The sequence below is a fragment of the Mus pahari genome, chromosome 23 (genome assembly GCF_900095145.1).
Source record: "Mus pahari chromosome 23, PAHARI_EIJ_v1.1, whole genome shotgun sequence".
In the NCBI taxonomy this organism is placed as follows: domain Eukaryota; kingdom Metazoa; phylum Chordata; class Mammalia; order Rodentia; family Muridae; genus Mus; species Mus pahari.
The window spans coordinates 19,159,713-19,181,040 of record NC_034612.1 but is presented as its reverse complement, the minus strand read 5'-3'; the positions used below and the strand labels follow the sequence as shown (position 1 = coordinate 19,181,040).

Below are 21,328 nucleotides of genomic sequence, written 5' to 3'. Positions count from 1 at the left end.
CCGCCTTCCTGTCCAGCCTTTTACTGCCTCCAGAAGGTGGCCCTGACTGTGTTTTCCAGTGTGCCTCCTCCTGGCTTCCTGATCTCTGCTATCATCTTTTCATCTTTTGAGTTCCCTCCCCACGAGTTTCACCGGGAACACTGAGGTTCCCAAGGTCTCGGGGACCCCCTGCTGTGTGCTCAGCAGCACCCCCCCCAGATGCTAGGTGCCAGGCTACAAGCCTTTGAGAGGTGCACAGGAAGAAGTGACCACACACACATCCACATGAGCATCTTAGGAACTACAGCACATCAGATCCCATCATCTGCCATTCTCATCTATGGGTCCAGGGAGCTGTGGGCCTGGGAGGAGCAGGTGTGGAGCAAGAGTGGGGTCAAAGCATGTCCAAACCCCAGAAATCTCATCCTGAGATGGACAGGAACAGAATCATTCGCAACCCTGCCCCGGGGCCTGCCATGTCCTGGTCCCTGTCCCCTGTCCCTCACCAGAGGAGGTCATATAGCTCGTAGCCAGGTTAAACTTCCTGTCTCTTCATAAGGTCATGCTCAGCAGCTCCTGGAATTTCTCCTCATGCAAATGAGGCATCCCCAGAACCTTTGCCCCCACGAATGAGGTACATTTACCCAGATAGCCCCCACTGACCCCCTCAAAGGCTTAAATCGACTTTGTTCCCCTCCAATAAATGGAACCAGTTCTCCAAAGCTGTTCTGGGTGTGTTCATGGCCTGTGCACTCACTGCCAACCAAGATCCTGCCTGCGCACACCGGGACCTGGTTAAGCTTCTCTCCCTCCAGTCCAGCCTGGTGCACAGCAGGCCTGGCTACCCCGAGGGGGAGAAGCAGACACAGGACAGAACTCCCCTACAGGCAGAGCTACATAAAGATGACAGAACCTCAGTGTGAATGATGGATCGCGACAAATAGCTCATCCTTCCAAAACCAAAGCTGAGGTGTCACTCTCAGACTCCGACGCAATGCATGACAGAGCTCAGCTCTGCATCTTGCTTAACCCTGCCATGCCTGCTAAGTGACCCTGGGACAGCTGTCCCTCTACTCCAAATAAAATATGGCCACAAGCCAGTGGCATACCCATAAGGGTTGCACTCGCCTAAGAGAGCCATGGACTTGGGGGGGTGGGGCAAGGGAGTAGAAGCATCTTCACTTAGCGTCAGCCCATGTCCATTGGCAAGGCTCAGCCATGTGCTTCAAGAACTAACTTGGAAGGAAATGGACTCTGGGGAACAAAACGGGCTCCTTACCCAGGACTGGACCCATGGACGGCTCTTCACGCCATGCCGCAGGCATGCCCACAGACCGTACCAAGAGCCAGCGAGTGAAGCGCCTTCCACTCACCAGTTTGTGTCTGAGATGTACAGTGATCAGAGGAGAGCCGGATAGGTTCTGGGACAGAGTGGGCGGTGGGGACACCTCCAGGGAGATCAGGTGACTGGCCACAGACAGCAGGCAGTCTCTGCACTTCACAGCCTCGGGAATCCTGGGAAATCAGTGGAAAATGGGTTACATACAAATGGGGCTCGTGGGGGGACGTGCGGCTGGACTGTGACATTGAAGCCAAATGTCCTGAGACTGACATTTGACCCTGGGCATGACCTCTGCAGCTGAGCATCTTATTTCTGTCCCTCCGTTTTTTTTTTTTTTTAATCCTCTTGGAAGTGTGACATGATCAGAAGGTAAGATAGAGCAGGACCTTAAAACACACCAGGGAATGCAGAAGAACGGGTCTTTAACCCCAGGCTTGGAACTTCAGCGCATTGACTCGCCTGTCCCCTCAGGCACCATCTCGCTCTGTCTGAACTTTACGTTCCCCAATTACACAAGGATGTGGTCGGTGCTTGTGTGGTGGCATCCACCATCACATTGCCTCCTGGTCCGTCCCTTTTCTCATGAAGCTTCCTCAGTTTCCTTAGGTCACACAGTTGTCCACTCTTCCTCCTGTCAGCTACACACACAGAGCTCAGTCCATGGCTCCAGAGCAAGCCCTACCATCTAGAGCTGCGTTGGCCAAGCACAGCACATTGCCCAACCGCATCACAGCTCAGGAATGAGAGCGTGATCCAGTAACCTTCCCAGAGAGGAAGAGAGTCCAGGAGGAAGTGCTGGGACACGGTCTCTCTTGTCAGCCCCGAAGGACGAGGTCCCCTGACTTAAAACTGTAAGGGGACTGTCTGACAGAGAAGGGAGCCTACCCTGGGAAGAGCCTAGAGATGGGACCTGGTACCATCACCTGGACCACACTGCCCCTGAAGCCAGATGCTTGCAGAATGTTCAGAGTTTATGCTATCCAGCAAGTTCCTCATTTGCTTAAAACCATCCTGGCTAGATTTCCCCACCTCACTCTGATCTACAACAGCCCACGGATGCTTCCTGTCCCTGTTTGGAGTTCTGAGGTTGAAAGGCTATTCATGGCCAAGGTTAGGGACTGTTCAGAGCAGAAGTTTCAATTGGGAATCTGATAAGTCTGACTTGTGAATGACCCCTGTCCCCGGGGGTGAGTTTAATTATGTACCTGAGCTTCCTGATCTCCTCCTACCAACTGTGGAAGAAGGAAATGGGGGAGGGGCACTAGGGAGGAAGACATCTTCTCAAGGGAGACAATCATAAACGCAGGCCTGCTGTCTTCCCATTCTATAGATGTGGAAACTGAGGCTCCAATTGCCCAGGGGATACCTCTGAGCATAGCTGACCTTCTGCCCTGCTGGATCTCCCTTGATGGAGTTCTCGAATCTTCTCCAAAGGGCTCAAAGCCCAACCTTTCTTGAACAACAAGGCAGCAGGTGCCGGTAGCCAGAGTTTACTAACAAAAAGCCATCATGCATGTGTGTGGCAGTGTGGAGTACCACTGAGGTTGGCCATCCAGGAAACAAGTGCATACACCCCACATCCCACCCCCACATCTCTGTACAACACTCACTCTGTGCTGGTTGGGCGGATGTTGTTCAGATAATAGTGCATGGTGTGGTAGAGAAGGCCGACAATCGTGGTCCAGGCTGAGGACAAAGCAGAGGTTAGACGCTCATCAATACTCTAGTCAGAAGCAGGAGATGTGCAGAACCAGGCACACATTGAAGCTGAGGGCGGTGACTCGGGGAGGAGGTAGAGCCCCAAGACAGTGACATGTACAACAGCATGGGAGCTGTGGCTAGTCCTCGGGGATGCTCAGCTGGGACAGTGACCTCCTGCCCCGTCCCTTATGCCCACTCAAGACCCAGTTGCTGAGACCTGCCCAGGATAACATAGAGAGCCTCAGGGACCGGTAACACGTCATGGGCTGCCAGTTGCCCAGCAGGGAGTGTGTCTCAGTCAGTCTGCAGGAAGTATATGCTGATGCTCAAATGGAGTTCTCCAGGCTGTAGCTGAGAACCAGATGGCTACAATGTATCCCTTGCCCCTTGTTACAGTAAGACCCACATACTCAGCATTTCTTTCTCTCCGCTACTGTGAGAACACTCGGCTATCATTGGCTGATTTTGTGAGCTCTTTTGCCATCAACTTGGGGCTCACTACATGCCATGCATAGTGATTGATACACACTTTGCCTTGTAAGTTCTACAACAATACCATAAAGTGGGTATTGTTGTTGGCCTGGCATAGATATGGTCAGAAACCTGCCCAAGACCACACAGCCATTGATGGGCTAAACTAGGGTTTTAAACCAGAGTTTGGCTTGCTTGACAATAAGCGTTGAGAACATGGCTTCTGGCCATTCTTGAAGACTGGGTTACTGCCAATCTGCCCTGCATTGGAACCTGGGAGGATCGGATGCTATGCAAGGTTAGATGGTACCTCTCTCCTGAGAGCAGAAAATGCTGAGTCTTTGCCCAGAGGAGATTGAAGTCATGAGCACCTGTCCTCCAGACCAAAAAAATGTATCCTTGCACCAGACAGTGGTGGTGCATGCCTTTAATCCCAGCACTTGGGAGGCAGAGGCAGGCGGATTTCTGAGTTTGAGGTCAGCCTGGTCTACAGAGTGAGTTCTAGGACAGCCAGGACTACACAGAGAAACCCTGTCTCAAAAAAAAAAATAATCAAAAAACAAACAAAAAAAGTATCCTTGCAGGGCTGGGGGGCAGGGCTGGGTGGCAGGGGCTGGGCCTCTGTCTGGGTGAGGAAACACAATAATCCTCAACTGTGAGTGGATCCAAGACAGAAGGATCCACATTGATGTCAGCCAGATGTGGTCAGAGCTGCCTGGGCTCCAGAGTGAACCTGTGTAACCAGGTATCCTCGGTTACCCACTCATCCTGAGACTTGATCTGAGCCTGTCCTGGGATAGTTTCTGGCTCCTTTCTTACAGACATACCTATCCATGCCTACCTTGGGCAGGAGGAGAGGTGCCACCTCTACTCATTCGACTAACCAGGAGCTGGGCAGATTTGGGGACACACAGTGTCCTGTGTGGCGGGCCAGACTCACAGCAATGTAGATTTTTCTCAAGTTCCACTCTAAGTCCTACGGGGCAGGAGGTCTACCGTGTATTGTGGTAGTGCGTGTGAGGTGGTAGTGCGTGTGAGGTGGTGCGTTATGCTTTGCATCAGAGTCCTCTCTAGGAACACCCAACTCCCACCCTCCTACAGAGGGACAGCCGCCCAGGCTGCAGCACCTGCGGGCCTGAGGAACTACGCCCACTCACCTTGGCTGTGAAGGGCCTCTCTCGGAATCTCAATGTAGCTATGCCCATGGGCTGGGAATCTATAGTGGGGAGCACTGAGCGCTGGTGGGAGGACCTTGGCCACAGTGAATTCTGAGGGAGAAGAAGACACAGTGAATGGGGTCAGCAGGCTTACCTGCTATGGAAAACAGACTGAAGACCCTGTGTGCTACCATCCCTCATTTCTTCAACCCAACCAACATCTAGGAGAGAGGACTCGCCTCTAGAAAGGGTGACCCAGAACATATATGTGCACATAAACATATGTGCATACATGCATGCACATATACCCATGTGCATGTCCACACACATGTGCACACACACACACACACACACACACACACACACACACACATGCATATCTGCACTAACATGACTTAGGAGGAGAATTCCTGGCTGGAGGGACCCCACCCGTCTACAGACCTCTAGCTCTAAGTATTCAATCTCATGGTAGCAATGATGCCAGACCCCATGGAAGCAATGGTTGCTATATTAGAAAGCGATGTGGCTAAGTTCTGGGGGACGCCATCAGAAAAGAGAAAATGAAACCACGAGTGTGGAGGGAGTGCCTTGGCAGACAAGCTGCCCCAAAAGCTGGCTCTGGGGGCAGATGAGCTCCTGAGCCATGATAGGAAGGTGTATGGTACCTCTGCACTGAAGCGTCCTGAGACAGAAGTTCAAAGCAAAGAACACGGGGATCTGTGGGACCTCTGACACATCCTGGGAACGCCAGGCTGCTTCCTCTAATGTCCCGTTCTGGCATTCATTCAGTCTTGCATTCTGGACTCCTTGACTCTTCCTCCCCTGGCCCTCTTCACCCACTTCCACATCTCCAAGGCAGAGAGCATCCCACTGGATATTTAAGGACCTGGAGGCTCAAGGAGTTCCAATTTCCATTCTGTTTAAGCCCAGATGATTGTCATCACACACACACACACACACACACACACACTTGTCGTGACTGCTTACCCAGTCACGTGTGCATGCCATAACCCAGCTACTTCTAACCTAATCCTAACACGATTTCCTTCCAAACTGGGAGTTTTTGCACAAGGCACTGGAGCTCAGAAAATGGTGCTCCGTCTCAGCTGCTGTGTGAGCCTCAGGCAGTGTAAAGACCAATGGCCCGCACATCCAACACTCTTTCTTCCACAACCCTCAATCTGATAACGGCTACCTGCCGTGGAGGAAGAGCCTGTGAGGGTGACATGGGGTTCTCTGGACTGCAGGTTAGATGATATGTGGCCCATGACGGTATCGATGGTGTCAACCAGGCCCAGTGTCATGGCGTTGTCCTGCAAGCAACACAGACTTGAAACTCTGAGGACCATCTCCTCCTCAGCATCATACACATAAACAACTCATAAAGAACTCAGAGTGTCACAATCCCCCCGTGACAGCTATAAGAGAGAAAATCACCCAGCTGCCCCACTTCGAAGCCTGGGGGTGGGGGTGACCATTCACCCGATGAGTTTCTTGGACCACGGGATGCACAAGTCAAAGCTTACGCAATGTCATAGCGTTAACTCCTGAGTGACCAGAGAGCTCAGACACTTGTTCATAGCTCTGCTACAAAGACACTAGGGACCGGGGCAAATCTCGGGTCTGCCTACGATGCCTCCGTCTTACAGATTATGGCCCTGAGTCCCCTGAGGCGTGAGGACATCAGGGATTCTTTTCCACCCTCAATGAAGTGGCAGCCTTTTTAGAGGTACCAGCTCCCCAATTCCCTCTGGCCTCTTTGACTCCCCATCCATAGGGATGACCTACTTGGCATTTTAAGGCGCCAAGGACACCACTGGATTCTGACCACAGGAAAACAGGGCCCTCCCAGCTTCACAGACCTCTGCTGCCTGTCAAAGACCTGTATTCATGCCAGGGTTTATGTCCAACTCGGCCTGACTCTTTTGGACCTCAGACGCCACAGCAAGGCAGCCGAGTTCTCTCAGGCCCCTTGCCCAGTTCTGTCTCGCCCTCCCATCCCCTTCGCATCCTTTCTTAGATAGCATCTGTCGCGGCTGAGCTCTCGGCAACCTCTCCCAAACACTCCAGGAGGACCCACTGAGGCGGAACCAGACGCCCAGGCCAATTTTAGACATTGTCTCTTAGGCCCCGTGGTCTGATTCCAATCAGAGCGTCTGTGTCATTGGCACCCGGTTCTGCGAGGAGCAGCGATTCTTGAGCACCCTACCCTTCAATGCTCAGAAGCTTGCCTAAGCCGGGATTGTTTCGTAATTATTCATATTCCGCAGCAGATTTGCATATTTTACATTCAAAGAAAGTTCATTTAAATCAATGAAGAAAATCTGTTGGTCCGAGGCCTCCACTGGCTGCTTTCCCTCAGCTGCCTGTTCCTACTGGCTGTCTTTCCCACATTTCAGACTGCAGCTTGTACACAAAGTCCCTTGGAAACCTATCTCTGGAGGTCTAGGCTTCTTGAAAAGGAATGTATTTCTATGTTAGACCGCCACTTTAGCATTCTTGATCCCCTCTCCTTCCCGTTTGCCAATGTTATACGGTCTAATTTCGCATGAAGCTGTTCAATAAAGGGCTCACAGCGCTGCCTCGCCGCCATCTTATTAATTAGGTGAGAATTGCCTGTGTCTTCTGCCTCTGAACCTGGCCGAAGAGCTTTAAATGTTTGAAATGAGGAGGGTTCAGGAGAGGGGGCACTTGGGCGTGTTGGTGCATCAGAGCCCTCCCGGGCACTCGGAGCCTTCATACTCTCTCTCTCTCTCTCTCTCTCTCTCTCTCTCTCTCTCTCTCTCTCTCTCTCAATGCACCCTGTAGCCATGTGTGGCACAAAATCTGGGTGGAGTGTGAGAACTCTAAATCGCTGCATAGACAGAATATTAGAGAGGCGAATACCCACTATGCTAAGTCACTGTGAGGTGGGTCTGTTGTTACTGTAGCATGACCTATACTTGACAAAAATGGTGCTGAGAATAAAGAGTACATTGGCAAATGTTCTTTTCTCCACTTTTCCCTATTGTGTGTGTGTGTGTGTGTGTGATATACATGTGTGTGCATGTTTTTGCATGTGTGGGTATATATGCATACATGCGCATGCATACATGCGGGGTCTGACGTTCATGATGAAATTGGCTTAAATCATTCTACTGCCATACTCATTGAGACAGAGTCTCTCAGTCAAACCGAGAAGACCCCTATATAGCTAGACATCTTGCTCCAGGGATCCCCTGTCCCTGCCTTCTCAGGTTGGAGTTATGGGGAGGGTGGCATGTTCACCCAGCATTTGTGTGGATGCCTGGGATCTGAACTCCATTTTTGTGTATCCCTGTGAGCTCTCTCTTCAACCCCATCTTGGCAAAAGTTCTTGATAAAATTACAGAAAAGCAGGTTCCAGCAGATGTCTGTAGACTATATGTGCGTGAGTGGGCTGTGGACCAGACTGTGGGGTTATATGAGGCTGCTCACTGTCACGCTTTGCCTGAAAGTCCCCGGGTGATTCTTATCTTAGGTATTTTTATCGCCGCAACTATTCATTGACTCTGCTCATGTTTTAAAGAAGTAATATCAATAAGATGGTTGGGAATCAAGGAAAAGCACTCTGCTCTGCTTCTCGAATTTTGAGAGCAGGGGGACAAAAGCCTTTCATTTTCTCTTTAATCATGAAGCACACTTTTGAGCTCTGCCGTCTCGCACTCAATCCGCTGATCTTAAAATGCCAAATATGGCTCTTGCTATTCAAGAATGCAGAATATAAAAAAAAAAAAAATAACGCTGTGTGAAATGACAGACAAAGGTCAGCCTTCGGGAAGAGCTGCTCCCTTTCCCAGAGGCAGAGGCAGTGAGTGGCACAGGACTGAGGGTCCCCGGGCCCCCACCGCACCCTGGGGTGCATTTCATGTCCAAGGGAAATGAACTTCAGTGTCTCAGACATCAGGACCGAGATAGATAACTATCCTTTTGGGGGATAGTTAGGGCCAAGGGATGCTATTGCAGAAAGATAGCCATCACGCAGTACACACATGCTAAAGGTCAAAGCATCCTCCTCCTTACCTCTGATACATGGGTCCAGCTGGGCAGTAGAAGTACCTCGCCCACCGTTCTTAAGAAGGTCTAAAGGTAAACAGAACAACACTGCTTAGCATAGACCCCATCTTCCCACGTCTCCTCAGCTGGCTGTTGGTGTCGCACACAGTGGCAGGCAATGATGGCTTGTACTTGTGGTGTGTGTCCATCTGTGTATGTGTGTGTGTGTTTACATGGGCACGCTTTCATATTAGTGCATGTGGGTGCTTATGAAGTCTAAGGATGATGTCAGTGATCACCATCTATTGCTCATCCACCTTATCCATTGAGATCTCTCAACTAATCTCAGAGCTGGCCATTATGGCTAAATCCTGACTCTGCCTTCTGAGATTGGAATTATATGCAGGTTTCCATGTCCGTTCAGCATTATATGGATTCTGGGGATCTGAACTCAGATCTTCAGGGTTGTGGGTCAAATGCTTTAATCACTGAGCTATCTCACTGGCCTTGGGCTATATCCTATAGATGCTGTCTCTTTTGTGTTTTGTGGAAACCTTGTATAGTCAGTGATCAGGATGTGGACATCCAAGTGACAGGCCCCAGCATGTCCTATCAATGAATGGATGGATGAGTGGATGAATGGATGGATGGATGCATGCATGAGTAGATGGAGAGATGGATGGATGGATGGATGGATGGATGGATGGATGGATAAATGGATATATATATGGATGGGTAAATGGATGAGTGGCTAGATGGATAGATGAGTGGATGGATGGAAGTATGGATGAATGAATGAATAAATGGATGATGGGTGGATGGATAAATGGGTGCATGAGTGGATGGCTAAATGGATAGATGAGTGGCTAGATGGATGGATGAGTAGATGGATGGGTGGATGATGGATGGATGACTGGGTGAAGTGATAGGTAGATGGATGTATAAACAGATAGATTGATGAGTGATGGATTGAGTGAATTATCACATTCATGAAACCTGACACTAATGCCTGCTGAAAATCACCTCAACAAAGCAGAAGCAACTTATGCCCCTCAGTCAGTCACTGTAAAACTTGGTTTAACTCATTCTTGTTCCAAAACAATAAAATTAAATTTTAGCATTTTCAAGTAGGGAGAGATAAGTGAAAACTGGTTTTCCCATATCATTTGAAAAGAGGCATTAGTTAGCACACCACATAGCATAACAGCATTCCATAGCATGACAGCATCCCATAGCATGACAGCATCCCATAGCATGACAGCATCCCATAGCATGACAGCATCCCATAGCATGACAGCATCCCGTAGCATGGCAGCATCCCATAGCATGGCAGCATTCCACGCAACCTCTGAGCAAAGCTGAGCAGGGTAACTGCTTCAGTGAAGTTCACCTCAATCCCCACCCCTCCCTACTGCACGACGCCTTATCTGTCTGTCTTTTCAGAACCCAGACTCAAACTTGAAGGCAGATTCGCTCTCCTCTGTTTCCTCTACCTAGTGGTTCTCAACCTTTCTAGTGTTTCCACCCTTTAATACAGTCCCTCCTGCTGTGGTGATCCTTAACCATACCATTATGTTCATCACTACCTCATACCTGTCATTTTGCTACTGTTGTGAATCATAATGAAAGCATATATATATATATATATATATATATATATATATATATATTTTTTTTTTTTTTTTTTTTGGAGTGCGAGGGTTGCTGAAGGGGTTGTGACCCATAGGTTGAGAACCATGAGGCGGCCACGGCCAACAAAATCCTATCCCTCCTCCACAAAGGCACTAAGTATGTGCAGAATGCATTATCAAAGCTCCCTTCTCCCATTCATCTTCATTCCACAGCTGTTTATTAATACTCTAAAGTGCGAGGGCTTAACTAATGACTGCAAAATGTTCGTGCTTTCTCTCCCTGAGCAGATTGGCAAGCATTTTCTTTTATTCCTTATTTCTATGCCGTTTCCTCTCCCTCCTCCGCCCCCTCCTCCTCTTCCTCCTCCCTCCCCCTCCTCCCTCTCCCTCCTCCTTCCCCTCTTTCTTCTTTTCTTCCTCCTCTCCTTCCCCTTCTTCTCCTCCTCCTATTCCCTTTCCTCTTCTCCTTCTTCCTCCCCCTCCTCCTCCTCCTCCCTCTTCCTTCTTTTCTTCCTCTTCTCCCTCCCCTTCTTCTCCTCCTCCTATTCCCCCTCCTCCTCTCCCTCCTCCTCCCCACCTCTCCCTCCTTTCTTCCTCCTCCTCTTCCATAAGGCCTCATATAGCCCAGGCTGGCCTCAAACTCACTGTACATAGAATGACTGAGGCCAAGGATGGCCTTGAACTTCTGATCCTCCTCTCTCTGCCTCCCAAGTGCTGCGGTGACAGGGGTGCACCACCACCCTCGGTCTATGCAGTGCTGGGGATCAAACCCAGGACTTCATGCCTGTTGGGTAAGCACTCTTCCCAATGGGCCACATCCGTAGCCCTCAAGATTTTTCTTTCTTTCTTTTTTTTTCGAGACATGGTTTCTCTGTATAGCCCTGGCTGTCCTGGAGCTCACTGTGTAGACCAGGCTGGCCTCGAACTCAGAAATCCGCCTGCCTCTGCCTCCCGAGTGCTGGGATTAAAGGCGTGCGCCACCACGCCCGGCTAAGATTTTTCTTAAGAGCCACAAAATTAGGACTTCGGGTTGTCAGGCTAGACCTTCAACTCCACCATAGTATGCAGAAGCAGGCTAGACTGTGCATAAGTGAGTGGTGGCCATATGTTCCTAAAATACGAGGCCATGCATGGGTCACATTTGGCCTGAGGGACACAGAGCAGATCTGAGAACAGAAATGAATGAACCACAACAGCAACAGTCCATTCTGATTCTTTCCTTGGTTTGTTTGTTTGGACAGGACCTCATGATGTAGGCTCAAAATCCTTCTGTCTCAGTTTTCCAGGTTTGGGGACTATACGTGTGTGCTGCCATACATACCTTTATATTTCCAATCAGCTATGCATATGAGGGGGAGGGTTAAATCAACTAAATAGTATATTTTATTTACTTGATCCAACTCATAAAAATATTATTCCAACATGAAGACCACATAGATTTTTGTTGTTGCCAATTGTCAAGATATTTTACAGTTCTTGTGTTCAAGGCTAGGGACTCCAGTGTGAATCTTATAGGTGGGTCACTAGTCTCTGTACATGAACTACTTAGGAGCACACACGACTGACAGCCACTACTTGCACAGTCTAGGAAGCAGCCCCTGGCCATTGTACTGGGCCTTTGCTGATGGTTAAGAGCCAGGACACTATGGAAAGCTGGACAATGACTGCCTAGAAATTTTGTTTCCTGTTGTGTCAGAGTTGAGACGCGCTGGGAGCCTTTCTGTCTGATTTGTCCCCAAGGCACCAGGGTCAGCCAAGGCTGTGTGGGGGCCTCAAGTCGATGACGACTGAGCTCACTCAGTCTCGAGTTGCCTTTCATTTGATCTGTACACATTTCTGATTAAAATTCCAGCCATGCTTTCAAGGCTCAGGGCTCCCCTTGCTAAATCGGAAAAGACGAAGCTGAAGGTTGAAACGGGAAAGCTTTGAGTAGCTGGGTGCTACTCCCCACGGGTCCACTGCCTGCCTGCTGGTCCTGCCCATTGGATCCATGACTTGGATTACTGACTCTCAGAGGCATCTGGATTTGCAGTCTCTGATTCTGTGAGGTTTAGCAGAGAGATAAAGAGGAAGTAACAGACAAAGAGCAAAGCCACCGAGCTTTTCCCTCTACCTGGGGACTGTTGGAAGGAATGAAGAAAGGGACGTTAATATCCTAAGTACCACACTCATAGATGCTCTGACCACAGTAGTCAACATCCCCCACTCCACCTCTTCCTTCTTGCCGAGGAGACATCAGTCTTGAGACCATGAGCTGCAAGACCAATTGGCTCTGGAAAGCCAGGGAGGTGGACCAGAAAGGTTAGAGGCTGGGCAAGTGAAATGCGGATCCAATTTCCAGCTCAAGGAGGCTTCACTGAGCAGCACGAAGCTGGCTGGAACAGCTCTAAATGCCTGTTTACAAGCAGCCTAAACCCTGAAAGGCAAGGCTCTTATTCTTGCCTTTTTTTTTTTTTAAAGATGTGTGTGTGTGTATGTATGTGTGTGTGTGTGTGTGTGTGTGTGTGTGTGTGTGTGTGTGTGTGCTTATATGCCAGATGTGTGTAGGTGCCCATAGAAGCCAAAAGAGATTATTTTATCCTACGGATCTGGAATTATAGATGGCTGTGAGCCACCTAAACCGGGCACTAGGAACCGAATTCGAGTCCTCTGTAAAGTCAGCAAGTGTTCTTAACTCCTGAATCATCTAACCAGCCATCTAACTCTCTACTCCATGGTCCAGCCGTGCATCAGCCCTAACCCACTAGCCAAAGGCACCAGGAGATTTACCTCTGTGAGGTTCAGCGCAGTTTCCTCTGAGAGGGATTTATTGGGCAAGCTGAGGGACACATTTTGAAGGTATCTCAGCACAGCTCCCAGTCTCTGGAAGCGTTTTCTCTCCTCGGTCAGGTTGGTGATGATAGGGTGGTAGGCGTCTGTGGGTGTCTGAAAGACAGTAGCCACATGGCTTCCTGCTAGGAACTGAAACCAAGACATTCTATAGAAACCCAGGGTGATCCCTGGCTCTGAGCCGGTAGGGAGAGTGCCAAGACTGGTCCCATACATGGACGCTTCGGTGAAGAATCTGCACAGGACAGTATCGCATCCTCTCAGCCCCCTTGTGAAACAAGGACCGTTTGAAAGATGAAGTCCTGAATCCAAGTGGATGAGAGTCCAGACACTCACTGGACATTCTAGGTACAGAAGCTAAGTTGAAGCAGGCACACTCTCTATGAATCAACCCATTTCTCCGACATCAGAGGAAAAGCTACCAAAGGAAGCCACTGAGAAGGTTTGGGTCTCAGGAAAGAGGAAACCAATTCGGGGTCACCAGCTCCCAAGAATTTCCTTTCCTCCTAGCATTCCAAGGAACAGGACGGGGGCGGGGAGGGTCCTTCTTCCAACCACTCTGGGCACCAAGTACTGCCCTGAAACTGGCTCCCTTCCCCTTCATTAGTTCGTTCAGGATAGGACGCTGGGCCTGCTGGCACACATCAGAAGCCAACACTACAGTGAGAGGGTGGGGTTGTGGTTTGAAATTGAAGTACGGTTCACAGAGCCTCCTGTGTTATAAAGTTTTGACCTCCGACCCCTGGCACTATGAAGAGGCGATTGGGTCATGGCAGGGTGCTCACTCATCAATGGATCAAACCCATTGATGAGTTTGTATGTTGTAGTATGAGCAGTAGACAGTGCATCTAGGTGGAGAAAAGAGAATGTGCCATTGAGGGATGCATTCCCCTCAGACTCTCATTCCCCTCCGCCTCCCCAGCCTCCTGACCCCCACCTCCACTTCCTGGTTGCTACAGAGATGGAGTAAGAGCCCTTCCTCCACTTGGGTTTCTACCACGGTTCTGCCTTGTCTTGGGCCCTCAGCAATTCGCCCAGCGCACAACGGACTGGAAACCCCTCTCCCTTGGGTGGTCTGCTCGGAGATTTTGTCCGATTTATGAAAAATAACTCATGCACAGGGAAAAGGGTAAAGGTTATGCTCACCACGGTGTGTGCTGTGGGCATCGCCGGCAGTGTGGAAGACAACAGAACGTGTTTACCTGAAAGATAAAAAGCAAACCAAACCAAGTGCTTCAATGGAGGCTAAGTCACCCTTTGTCATCCCCACGGAGATCTGTCCTTATTCAGAATTTACCAGCTTGAGGCGCGCCCTACAGAGAGGCACGGGATGTTTTGAGTACGGATGTTGCTGGGAAGATAAAGGGCTCATAAATCAGCCTAAAATGTAGATTATATGGATTTTTCCCAGCAGAAATTATTTTTCCATTTATATTGTAAATTGCTTCTGAACACCGTTCATGCAAGCCATCACATAAAAAGGATGATTTTATGCAAGGTCTCACGAATTTCAAACAAAGAAGGAATGAGAAATAGCTTTCACGGGCACCCAGACTCATTACAGATAAAACTTGGGACTCTTAATCACTAGGTGCTACAGTGTGAATCAGAAGCATCTCCCACACTGGAACACGAGGTCCCCAGCTGGTGACACTATTCTTAGAAGGGCTCTGGAAACCCTGGAGGCAGCGCCTAGCTGGAGAAGCTGGCGTTACTAGGGACGAGTCACCGAGGGTTTATTTATCCCTGCCCACTTCCTGTGGTGTGAAGAGATGTCCCATTTTTTTTTTTTTGGCTGTGATGTCCCATTCAAATGTATGGGACCCATTGGCCACCAGCTGAATGAACCCTCTGAAATCATGAGCCAATATAAATCAATCCTACTTGAGGAAGTAGCTTCTGTCTGGTCTTTTGTTGTATCGTGAAAGAAACTCATGCGCTAGACTCAGGTAGACCAGACACTACTCACAAAGTAGTGGAGGCGCCGGCACTACTGTGAGGAGCCTGGTTATACTCTCTACTGATGACCATGGTCAGTTATGAGCCATTCCCCATAAGACGTTCAAGGTCAAAGACGAAGCCTCCGCTGGCCTCTCCCTGCCTGTGCCTCGCCGATTCTTTCTATTTCCCTTGTCTCCCGATGAGAACACAGACTTCTCTTTGATACTTGATTGACCTCATTTTTCGGGAAATGTCTTGAGGTTGCTTTGGGTGACCTGAGGAAATGACATCATCACCCTGGCTGGCTCAAGAGTGATGAGTCCCTGGGGACTGGGTAGGGTAAGCTGGCTGGTGATGTGAAGCTGGACCCCTCCCCCCCCTACCCAAATCACTTTGTGCTCCAAGATCCAGCGACATTCATCGCTCAGGAGCCAAGCACTTACAGGGCAGCCATGCCAAGTGTTTGTGTCCTGTCTGCCATGGAGCTTCCCCTGTGTACCATGGAGTGGTCACATGAGACAGAGATGAGAAGTGGGATTCTACCATGCCTTGGTCTGGCTCAGTCACCATGCGATTCCTGCTACGGGGTCATCTGGCAGATGGCCGTGCTCCTACGTTTCACAGATGTAATCACTGAGATCTCACCATCTGGACCTGGCCCTCTCCTCTCTCCACCTCTGCCCAAGTGCTGCTCCCCACTCGAGTGGTAGGGCCTGGGATTGCTGGAGGAACATCCTGCCTTTCTAGGCATCAATAAGTGATGGCGTTTGTATGGAATATCTACAGCAGGTGAACCTCAGAGACGAGAAATAGGTCGGCGGCAGAAGTTGGGAGAAGCAGCGACATGGCTGTCCCTTAGGGACGCTGAACTATCTGAAAACGGTATAGAGACTATGGTTGCACACCTGTGAATTTGTTCTATACTATCAAATTGTTTACCTTGTCATTTTATTTTTGTGTGTGCCTATAGAAGCGGAGGTCAACCTCAGGGTCATCTCTAAGGAGATGTCTACTTTTAAAAAAAAAAAAAAAAAAAAAAAACTAGGACCTGGGACTCACTGAAAAAGGGAGGCTGGCTGGACAGTGAGTCTAAGAGCTCTTCCTGTCTCTGCCTCCCCTGTGCTGGGATTATAAGCACCTCTTGCCACACCCTGCTTTTTAAATGTGGCCCTTGGGATTTGAACTCAGGTCCTTGTGTTTGAGAGGCGAGCACTTTACTTACTGAGCTATCATTCTTGCCCTATTTTTTTTTTAATTTGCTCACTTTAAATGGTTACACAGATGTTATGTGAATGAATTTATTAAAGCTTTTTAAAAATCCCATAGCAAAATGAAGAATGAAACCATGTCCCTCTGCCTAGAGGTCCCCATTCTGAGCGACCACCTGTAATTGAGCAAGGAGATACTTTATGGTCTGAGGCCCAGCAGAGAGAACATACACGGGACATGTACATGGGAGACGTTTGTTAAGGACCTGAATATTTGCCACTGAAACGTCTGTAATCAGCCTTTTTGTGCCCCGCGGAGCCTGCAGGGATCTAGGAATATTAATCTCAGTGTGTCGCCAGGGAACTGTTCCCTCATTTATCTCAGGCAACAGGTGTTCGGAAGCATGACTCTACTTATAAGAGTCATTAAGACACAGCTCACATCTGCCATGACAAGGGCTGGAGAGCTGAAGGGTCTTGAGGAACCCTGTGTTGAGTGTCTCGAGGTGCAGACCCCAGATCCACGCACAGCTGTCCGATGCACTGACCGATGGCAGCTGTAAAGTACATCTTGATCTCGTCGGGAGTCAGCGCCCGTTCCCAGATGATGAATTCATCGAAAGCTCCATTCTCGTAACGCTTGGTCTGGTCCTGCTCTGACCCTATGACCAGGTTGACATGGGGATCCCCGTAGGTGTGAGACACTTTCCCGCTGGGGTCCGAGGTGCTCAGAGTCCCATTGACATAGACCTTCAGGCCCTCCTTGGATTTCCACGTGAACAGGACATGAGTCCAGTAAGGACCTGGGAGAGAGTAAAGATACATCCTGAGCATAGCCAATAAGTTCTACATGAGCTTCCCAAGTTCCTAAGCACATCTTCCCTTCATGTGATAATCGATCACCCTTGACCTCAGTGAATCCAACTATGGATTATAGCATAACCCTTAGTCCTTTGGCATACACGATCTTTGCTTCCACCCCCAAATTCCAAAAGCCATTTAAGAAACTCTTTATTACTTTAACACAATGGTCAGAAATGTAAACACCTACAATCAAAGGTAATAAAAGACTTGTTTAAAAGGTCCCAATCCTAGTTGAAAAAAATCTTAGTGTGCTCCAGAACTAGCCAAGGACATCCCCCATCCCAGTCCCCCCTATTACAATAGGCAGGGAAAGAGGCACAAGGGCTGAAAGGGACAGAACAAAGGTATCTTTGTTATTAATAAAAGCAACTCCTGAAATGCTCATGCGATAGTCACATGACTGGTGGGTAAAAGGCTAAGGGACAGAAGTCAAAGTTGTCTTCCAGATTGACAGTAATGAACATAGGGAGTGTGTGTATAGATGTACATACTCACACAGTCATGGGAATCATAAGTGCATGTGTGCGTGAGTGTGTGTGCGTGCTCATGTGTGCATGGACATGCACGCACACACACAACTGAGGAAGACTGTTCTACAAAAATGAGGAAAGAATTCAATGTCTAGAGAGATAGCCCATGTTCATAGACAGGAGAACTCCATGCTGTTAAGGGGCCAGCCTACCCTGGTCTGACCTGTAGACTCAATGCAATTCAAACTAACCCAAACCCCAAGCCCCAGTTATCCTTTGCAGTGCCATCTTTTGAGTCTAAAAACTATACAGAGAGACAAATGCTAAGGGAAGTCACACAGTATAGGGGAAAAACAGAGTTAGAGGGCCCAGATGGCGTCCCTTTGAGGCTAAAAAAAATGGCCTGCCCAACTGAGACCTGTGGAGTGCGTGCAGCCTCTTGCAGCTAAGAATAGCCATGAATGGGGAACCATGCAAAACTGTAAACATACCTAAAACATGGTGAGATCCTTTGTGCATTTCAATAGCAAGGTTCTCAAGCATGAGCTTTGCAGGAAGTAATGTTTTACAGTGACCAGAGGTTGAACAAGCTTGGGTTGGTAAATGAAGCCATGTGGTGTTGGGGATACAAACAGATAGATCAGAGGGACAGAGCAGACAGCCCGAAGGTAGAACAATACAGATGCCATCTGCTGATATCTGACAGGAGCAGAGCCAGCTCAGTGGAACAAATTCAGTCTCTGCAACCCAGGAGGCTGGGAAACCCAGAGGCCCAGATGCAAAGCTATTAATAAATGAATCAGGACCCCCATGCTCATCTCCAACACTAATTCAAAGTAGGTGGTAGATATAAATACCAAATGCAGAGCTGTAAAGAGATATAAAGAGAGAAGTCTAGACTAACCCTGAGGTTGAGTCAGACTTTAAAAAAAAAAACTGTTTATTTGTTTGTTTGTTTGTTTGTTCTACCCTGTGTGTATGGGTATTGCCTTATCTGGAGGCAGGAGCTGATGCAGAGGCCATGGAGGGATGCTGCTTACTGTCTTGCTCCCCCTTCCTTGCTCAGCTTGCTATAGTATAGAAACTAGGATCACCAGCCCAGGGATAGTACCATCTATATTGGGCTGGGCCCTCCTAATCAATCACTAATTTTTTAAAAATGCCCTACAGGCTTGCCTAATATCTTCCTTTCATAGAGCCATTTCCTCATTTGAAACTCCCTCCTCTTTGATGACTCTAGCTTGGGTCAAGTTGACATAAAACTGTCTTGCCTCTGTATGTCTGCGTACCATATGCATGCAGTGCCCATGGTACTGCATCAGACCATCAGAGTCCCTAGAACTGAACTTGCAGACGGTCGTGAACTGCCAGGTAGGTGCTGGGAATTGAACTCAGATCCTCTGGAAAAGCAGCAAGCACTTTTAAACAACTGGGGCCGTCTCTCCAGCCCCTTGATGCTGCACGTGTGTGTGTGTGTGTGTGTGTGTGTGTGTGTGTGTGTGTGTGTGTGTGTGTATCAGAAAAAGCATGATCCAGAATAGAATATGATAAGCTGGTCTGGTCTCACATTAAAACTGAAAATGTCTGCTCTGTGAAAGAACCTGGGCACAGATTGAAAAGGCCAGCCATGGGCTGGGGGGGGGGGAATATCTTCAGTGGATACTGTTACACCAAATGGGCAAAATGTTCTCAAAACTCACAGTAATCAAATGAACACCTCACTTAAAGATAGGTTAAAAAGGTCAAAGCTCAAAACAGACTCCTCCCCCAATAGATAAAATGTATAACATCAGAAATGGACCCTGATGTCCATCCCCCCAAACACGCACACATTAGGGTGCCACATCTCTGAAGCATCATGCAGGGGTGGGCCCATTACATAGTCCAGGGGGTGGGTGCGGCAGGGGTGAGGTTGGCCATGCATCAGTGTGGCCCATTACATAGTCCAGGGGTGGGTGTTACAGGGCTGAGGTTGGCCATGCATCAGTGTGGCCCATTACATAGTGCAGGGGGTGGGTGCTGCAGGGGTGGGGTTGGTCATGCATTCGTGTGGTTCAATACTGAATCACAGTGCAGGGGTTGGATGCTGCTGTGAGGAGGTTGGCCATGCGCAGAGGTGGGAGGCCCCTGGGAGCCCTCTGTTCCTTGGACTCAATTTCACTATGGGTTTTTAATCCTTTAAAACATGGAGACTGCCCAGGGCAAGAGCACGGTCATGCCAGACTAGAGTCCACGCACCTGGTCTGCAGAGCCAATGAAGAGGCAGAGTGGGAGCCTGGTTTCACTGAGGGCAGGCCACTGTGCTGACGAGGTGGCATAGGAAGGTGGGTGCTCATCCTAGGAGGCCGCTCCCCTTCCCCCTCCTGCCACTAAAAAGCTGAAGCTGGGGCCACCATTCTCTTTTGTTTCCAATGGGAACTTGAAAGATCTGACTTTTGACATAAAGTCGCAACTCACTCAGAAGGTCATTGACAATCTCAAAACTCACAGGGCAGGAGCCACCAAACCATCCAAAGGCCTGGCCTGACATAGCATATAGGATATTAACCAACATGGGGTGGCACAATGACTAATAGCCAGCCTCCTGACTCCATCAGAAACCTCCTTAGGAAAACTCTAGGTTGCCCCTTCTCATCCACAGGAAGACTGGCCTCCAAAGGACCTCCTCTGTTTTTAAGCCTTGGTGTAAGACATCCTCCTGGGGTTGGCAAAGATGACACAGGGCAGCCCCCCTCTGAAGGGACACACAGTGCCCATGGGTCACTGTGGACTGCCAGTGATTCCGTCAGAGCTTCCTGCTGGGGATTGTGTAACACTTTAGTAATTTTGACGCTCTGAAGAACACTTGGATCCTATGCAGGGCCAAAGCGTTATTGTGCTTGACTTTGAAAGTGAGAATAGCAAAGCCCTCCAGTGAACAAATGAGGAGCAGATGAGGAGAGGATGTTTACAAGTCTCTCTCGGCATCCCTGGTTTGGAAAACAGCACATGTTCAGTTTCAAAGAACCTGCTAGATGCCTGATGCTTGCCACAGGCCCAAGGCCCATGGGGGGTTGGGGGGGGGGGAAGATGAGCTGTTACCTAGGAAACCTTGACCACAAGCGGTCCTCACTGAGAGCCATCCCTGAGATTTAAATGGAGCCTCCATAAGCAGGAAAGCAAAAAAGTGTTTCCAGCCTTGGGAGTGGGAGAGAATCCAGAAATTTGATATCTTCCCTAGCTGTGTTTCCCCACCTTGCAGAGGAGGAGCTATGAGATCAGTTGAAGCAAGCCCACAGACGCCCACAAAGCAAAGCCAAGTCTCCAAAGATTCCGAGCCCTATTGTTGAAGACTCCTTTGATCCATCAGGCTTCTGTCTCTCACCGAAAAAATCGTAACTGTTACTCTTCTTGTGTTACAAATGAAGAAATGGAACAAAAGTGGTTGAATACAATACAGATACAGGGTCTATAAAGCTCCAAAGCACAGGGTTAGCACCTGGCCGGAAGTCTTAACAGGCTGTGCCACCTCCTTCAAAGGGGCCAGAATAGGACGCTGAGCTGCTTCAAAAACATTGTTCTCAACCTCAATCAATGCTGTAACCCTTTAATACAGTTCCTCATGTTGAGATGACCACCCCCCTCCATAAAATCATTTTCATTGTTACTTCATAACTGTAATTTTGCTACTGTTATTGTTGGCATCAAGAACTGGCTTTACAGCGGGGAACGGGCTTTACGG

General features: G+C 49.0%; 1 protein-coding gene across 2 annotated transcripts in view; it reads right to left on the bottom strand.

Annotated features, from left to right (window-relative positions):
* Positions 1-21,328, bottom strand: part of Adgrd1 (adhesion G protein-coupled receptor D1) — a 113,193-nt gene that overhangs the window by 66,492 nt on the left and 25,373 nt on the right. For both annotated transcript variants that reach the window (XM_021187134.2, XM_021187135.2), the window contains 8 exons: positions 16,822-17,076; positions 14,271-14,326; positions 13,065-13,220; positions 8,692-8,751; positions 5,846-5,963; positions 4,651-4,761; positions 2,932-3,007; positions 1,353-1,494 (listed from right to left, as the gene is read on the bottom strand). In XM_021187134.2, the coding sequence (XP_021042793.1) occupies positions 1,353-1,494; positions 2,932-3,007; positions 4,651-4,761; positions 5,846-5,963; positions 8,692-8,751; positions 13,065-13,220; positions 14,271-14,326; positions 16,822-17,076 (974 nt within the window). The remainder of the gene's footprint in view (positions 1-1,352; positions 1,495-2,931; positions 3,008-4,650; positions 4,762-5,845; positions 5,964-8,691; positions 8,752-13,064; positions 13,221-14,270; positions 14,327-16,821; positions 17,077-21,328) is intronic.